The sequence below is a fragment of the Hakea prostrata genome, chromosome 6 (assembly GCF_041222555.1).
Source record: "Hakea prostrata isolate BN-2017 chromosome 6, UWA_Hpros_2, whole genome shotgun sequence".
NCBI lineage: Eukaryota > Viridiplantae > Streptophyta > Magnoliopsida > Proteales > Proteaceae > Hakea > Hakea prostrata.
The window spans coordinates 14,825,210-14,831,793 of NC_142605.1; the positions used below are offsets into that span (position 1 = coordinate 14,825,210).

The window sequence follows — 6,584 nt, forward strand, 5'->3', positions numbered from 1 at the left end:
ATCCTGTGACTTTCAAAAGTTGGTTAAAATTCCTTGCACACATTAGAATGGGTGAGTGTATAATCCTAGATTCAATGCATAAACAATTTATTTCATTTAGGATAAGATCATCCAGAGTACAGTTACTCTGCCTGGCATGGTTGTGGTCTTTGCTATTTTGGGAGTGTACTCAATCACCCAATTAGAGATGTTTTTAAGCACTCGATTTGGGTTAGGCTTATATTTGTTTATAGTAATATTTTTTTTCTTCTTTCCAAACACAATAACATACTATAATAAAAACTGAGAAAAAAACATGGGCAGAGCCTTTGTTTAGTTGAGGATCTACCAACATTGTGTTGCAAAACTGTAAATGAATCATTGGCCAAATGCTCTGTTCTTAGTCCTAGGGATCCAACAACCCATATCCATTTGGTCCAATCACATGCGAAGAAAACATACCAAATAGCCTCCTCCTTATCTCCGCATAATTCACAACCAGTGTGCAAGTCTGTGTGATAAATAAGACTTAGTTGGTAATCCTACATTTGATAGACGCAAAAAGAAGGATTTAAATCTTGGATGTATTGATAGTTCCAAAAGAAATTGCACCACTAGGGAAAGGGAGACGGATTAGCAAGATATTCAATGCACGCCCCACCACTGTGGCAAAGAACTCATCATTGAAAGAGAGATTTGATAGTCAAGTATCAGAGAGGAATTAAGATTAAGATTGAGTAACAAATGATTATGAATGTTGACATGAGATAGAAACTCCCTATTCATATTGTTGTATTGTGCCATCTGTGATGGAGCTGTTATTTGGTAACCATGGATCAAACCAAAAAGAAGCATTTTCTCCATTGCGTTTCTTTCTACACACGATAGATTCAAGGTTAGTGATATTGATACATAAACCTCTTACATGCCTAGGATCTTGATAATGTTTGAGTAAACAATGAGTTGAATATTGTTGAATAATGATAATGTTTGACTACATCATCACTATATATAGGAAATACATCACACACTCAACACAGGACACGTGTCTTCTCTAATACAATGAACATTGCAACTCACACAATGTTGCCAACAATGACAACATGCAACTATTCAAAATTCTTAGGGTTTCGAGTTGAGGAAAACAGAACAGAAAGTGGTACAAGGTTTAAGATTTATGGAGGCTCAAAATTCGTCTTTATTCATAAGATTCAGGGCTTTCACTCAATTGCACTAACAAAGGAAGCAGGGTTTGGTGGCACAGAAACCTCCACAGCACCTTCTAGCATCAAGGTAACCTTCTTCATGGATGGCCTCAAAGATGGATCTTCTTGGATGCACCAAAGTGCCACCATGACAAATCTTTCTAGTCTCTTCCAATTACTTATTGCATCTTCATCGTTACCCACGAGCAACTGGAGATTCCCATCCATGTAGCAATCATAAGCACATTCTGAAAGTATTGTCACTTCACCTTCCATCATGAACTCGGCATTCTTCCTGCAAGAAATTATTTCCAGTAACACTATACCAAAACCGTACACATCTACTTTTGATGTGATTGCCATGTTCTTGAACCATTCAGGGGCAACATATCCTCTGGTACCTCTAATTCCTGTCATTGTTCGGGTTTGGTCAATCTTAAGAAGCTTTGCTAACCCAAAATCACCTATTCTGGCACCATAAGAATCATCTAGAAGTATGTTCTGAGGCTTGACATCACAATGAATGATCTGGGTATTGCATTCTTCATGCAAATATGTAAGGCCTCTTGCAATCCCAAAGGCAATTTGTACTCTATGTTTCCATTCTGGCCTCAAGCTTCGGAAAAGGAAACTGGCTAAGGATCCATTTGCCATGAATTCATACACCAAAAGCCTGTGTGAAACCTCATTGCAATATCCAATGAGATGAACGAGGTTCTTGTGATTTGTTTTTCCGATAGCACTCACTTCTATATTGAATTCTGGTGTCGATTGTTCTGGTATCTTGCCAAACTTCTTTATTGCTATAACAACTCTTCTACGGTCCAATTCCACAACCCCTTTATAAACGGTTGAACAAGCACCAGCTCCCACTTCTTCCTTAAAACCATCTGAAGCATCTTCCAACTCTTTATAAGTAAAAGGATGCAAGTTCATCAACCCACTTGTGTTTGTTGCCGATGGAGGATTCTTCTTTAGTTTTCTATGGCGTGGTAAATAAAAAACCAGACAAATTGCCAGTGACAAGGCGCAGTTCAGAAACACAGAGCTGTCTAACAGAATTGATCTAGTAAGGATCAAGGCGTTCTCTTTCTTCTTATTAGACAGGGGAGGAGAAGGAGGAGGAGAAGGATGAGAAGAAGGAGGACTAAGAGTTGCAGTAGAAGAACCAGAAGGAGGAGGACTAAGGGTTGCAGTAGAAGAACCAACCTTGATTAGTGCTTTTCCTCCAACACTAGGATCACTCAATCCATTTGAGAGAGGGTACTTCTTCTTCCAGCACTCGTTATTTCTGATTATAGCAGCTGCACAGAAACAATCGTCAATGCAATTCTCTCTGCACCAGTCCTCATTTACCCCTTGAAAATGCTCGTAATCACCGAAAGGCCAATCCGCGCTCGGAATCTCTTCAAAGTGAAACTTACTTTCTTCACTACCAAATCCACTCTTGTCACAACTTTGTGCAGTAAAATTCGGTCTACATCCATTGAAGGTGTTATCAGGATCCAATAACACATACCCAAGTGGACATCCACAGGTTGGCCTCTGTTGCTGATCTAGTTTGCAGTAACTGTTAAACCCACATACTCCACTTCCGACATCTGATCGAATTTGAGTGCAAATGTTCAGAGGAATGTATGACGAGACAGACCATGATTGTGGCCATCTTCCATTAACACTCTTCGGATAAGTGTATCGCCTGAGAACTCCATCAAAATCAAGCCTGAGGATGTTGTAGAAATCACCCACTGAACTTGAACTTGCTAAACCCGGATCGGAAATTATTCCGTCATTTAGATCACTTACATAAATCTCGCCAGACTGATTGAAAACCAACTGCGAACCAGTTCCTACTGTATCACTTTCAAAGTATTTAGAATAAGTATCATCAGTAGGCCGAGCAATCATATACAGCACAAGGTTTCCATCGGCCTGAAAACGAAGCTCAAATCTTCCAGCAGTGTAGTTCTGCTGGGTTAGCCTAGACGTGAGCTTGCTGCCTTTTTCCAGTATTTGTGAGGGCAACATGGTGTCAGATGGATTATTAAAGCTACTCCATACGATTCCTGCAGATCCATAGCTCCTCAGAACAAAGTTTCCATTGTCAAGCATGGCCGCAGAGGTTACCTGACTGTTGTCTGTGGACGTGGCGCTCCAAGTCTCTCCGCTTCTATTGTCAGTAAGGGTAATCCCTGCGTTAGTTAGTTCAATTTTAGACCCTTCAGTCACTGGGCTCCCTTGGTTTCCTGTCCAAACAATTGTATTTTCTGGTACATTCTGAAACCAGATTGCAACTAAGAAGAGATTGCTTCCTGATAGGCGCTTGAACCCTAAAGCAAATTCCCCGGATAGAGATGCCCAGTAAGGAGATTTATCATCAGTGGACAGAGAAGAGCCCAAGGTAATGTTACTGTAAGCCTGTGCAAAGTTGGTAAAAACAGTAATAAGAAGATGCAAGAGTGAGAGAATTTGTGGGCTTACAAAAGCCATTGGAGGAAGCACTGAGCTACGTTGGGTATCAAATCAATGGAACTGTTGCTGAAATTGACATGGCTGTTGAAATCTCTACTGCCATACCTGGTACTGGAAATTGAAGAAAATGTGTTTTCTTCAGGTAATTAGAAGGGATTGTATGACAATAATTCTGTGCCAAATTTTCAAGTCTCTAGAATAAGGTGTGTCAAGCTAAACAACGAAACTGCATGGTTGTTGCAGACACGACCTCTTTCTTTTTTATATATTTTTTTTCCTTTATTTTTTAATAAATCAGATGTAAAACTGCAGTGGTCCCACGTGGGCCCACCACAATTTTGTGGTGGGAGCACATTTGTCCTCCGCTGACCGGGAGGTCGTTCCTGGTTCTCACTTCACCATATGATCCACCGCAAATGCGTAGAAGGCTATATGTGACTAATTCACCTTTCCCCCTCTATTCCTGTTCATCTATTCCACACATCAAAAAATAATGTTACAAACTAGCCAGTCTCAGCCATTTCTTCCCTTCAGTTTTGTTCGTGGATGAATGACCTAGATTACTTATTAGAGAGAGCCCTCATATCAATGGTGAGGTCGAGGTTCATTAGACTATCATTTTCACTAGTGCTGATTTTTAGTCACCTTCTGGCTGCATCTGTAACTTTGAGAGAGATCCAAAATTACTGTAGAAACTAAAGGTTTCGGGTCGTTGAAGGATATGTCAATCTCGCAGTACAGGGTTCAGGATGCCAACATATAAGATGTACTGAAAATTATGGCCTACCCACCACCCCTCTTCCACCATCATTTAACATAAGACACATATAAGATGTACTGAAAATTTGGCTAGCTTCGTCACCAACAGTGACTGGTGGGTGGTGGCAAACTAGACTTCTTGGTCTTATGAGTTTTACTTGTTTGGACTTTGATTAGCTTGGCACACTTAGATTTGAGATTCTTCTACAAATTTGAAACCTGTAAATTTATACATAAAAAAAGAAGTATCTAGAGTTAAACTTGCATATTGGGTGGTGAATTGACAAATGTTATTGCAATAAATTAAGAGGAATACATAAGAAGATATCTACATAAAATAAAATATTAAAAAAAGGTATGACTACTTAAATGAAATATATAAAGAAGGAATTTATAAAATCAATTAGTTAATTAACTAACAATCAAATACTTAAGAAATTAGGGGGAACAAATAAGATAGATTAGTGACGTGAGCTGTTATGCTAAGACCATGATTGAACAATAGTACCACTCTAGATAGTTTTTCTTCTGAAAAAAAAGGCGCATGCCTCACTTGGAAAGCATGCCTATTGCTCCAGCCTTCAAGAGGAAAAAGAATTCTCTAGCTCAGAACTGAGACCCACTCTCTCACATGGATATCTTGGATTCACACCCACTCAGTGCCGTATATTAATAATTTAGTTCCCACCCCATGGTAAGAAGCTACCTATCCCAAAAAAAAAAAAAGAAGAAGAAAGAAAACTCTCTACCCCAGAACTGAGACCATTCGCCTCAAAAGTCTACACTTAATCTTCCAGATAACTAACTACCACCAACACCCAATGCAAAAATATATTTTCTTCTCGATCGGCAGTTAAGAGTCTGGCCCAAAGCGTGTGGTCCCCGAAGTTTCTGCTTCTTTTTTTTTTCTTCTTTTTTTCGTGGTTAGTTTATGTGCTAATGCGGTGCACTTTCTAAAGTCTAGGTGGACTCTTATGCGGTGAATTATCTTAATTTCAGATGGATTTTTCTTTGGATAACACTCGGCGAAACTGGTCAGCTAATACATCAAGAATTCCATAATATTATTAAAGGAACGTGGGAATCTTACTTTGTGGCATACAAGCCAGACGACCTTTGTGATCCATAGCTAGCTGGTGTGGTTATATTGATCTTGACCCTCCATTTGGTTATAAGGCAAGTACAAGCCAGGCCTTATTCAGATGGCAATCCCTATGGTTTGGGTTCTGCTCAAACCATTAGCTAGCTAGCTAGCTATGTAAATTCTTTGGGGACTATTGGATTAAGTCTAATTTTGCTCCCCTTAAGGTTTTTCTCACTATCATGCAATCAGGCTTTTCAGCTTGTCAACTTTTAAAGGTAGGAGTCCCACCTATCGTGTAGTGGTGAAATTAACATACTATTCTCAAGGTGGAGAGATAGCAATTTTTATGGTTTGGGTTCAGTTAAGACCCATAGGTTGGAAATTCTTCCATGATTATTGGGTTAAGTCTGGTTTTGCTCCTTTCGAGGGCTTATCACTACCCTCTATCATTCAATCAAGGGTTTCATTTTGTCAACTTTTAAAGGTAGAAATGCCACCGGGTGGTGGAGAGATTAATATATTATTTTCAAGGTGATGCGTCCAAAATCTGCTCAGCCCTTGGATCTCCACGTGATGTCCTGCAAAACGAAATCGTCAGATGTGGCCCGACCGCTGGGGTCGGGAGTCCACCTCCGAAGGCTAAGTCAGTTGATGAACTTAATCACAAACGGCTCTGCTAGAAGCACAGAGCTAAGGAATGAAGAACTGGGAAAGGTGATCTAGATAGCAGATCGCTGATAGTTTAGGTCTATCAGTACGTATCTGAACCTGAGTCTCAGATAGTATTCTTTTTGATCGATTGATCCGTCCCTCACCTTGTATGGTAGTGAGGTTTATATAGAGTGTACTTTCGAATCTCCTTCGTTGGATGCACTTGAGCCTTCTTCGGGTAGTCGTTGGATCTCATCAGTGAGATCCGTTGAGCGATAGACTTCTACTAGTTTGGGCTAGTAGAGGACTCCTGAGATAACCTTTAGGTTATGCGATGGTTATCCCTTCGATAATGATTATCCGCAGCCGTCAGTTTGAGTCTGCCATCATTAGGGTGATTACCCTAATCCATAAGTAAGATTAGGGCACGCTTG

The 6,584-nt window shown here is 40.0% G+C and overlaps 1 protein-coding gene across 1 annotated transcript; it reads right to left on the reverse strand.

The window, feature by feature from the left end:
* Positions 1-1,199: 1,199 nt before the first annotated feature.
* Positions 1,200-3,674, reverse strand: LOC149012325 (G-type lectin S-receptor-like serine/threonine-protein kinase LECRK3). Its single transcript, XM_089157573.1, has one exon. The coding sequence runs from the start codon at positions 3,672-3,674 to the stop codon at positions 1,200-1,202; it is 2,475 nt and encodes an 824-aa protein (XP_089013699.1).
* Positions 3,675-6,584: the final 2,910 nt, after the last annotated feature.

Excerpts from the sequence above, each read along its gene's own strand:
- LOC149012325 (XM_089157573.1), bottom strand. The coding sequence starts at position 3,674 with ATGGCTTTTGTAAGCCCACAAATTCTCTCACTCTTGCATCTTCTTATT.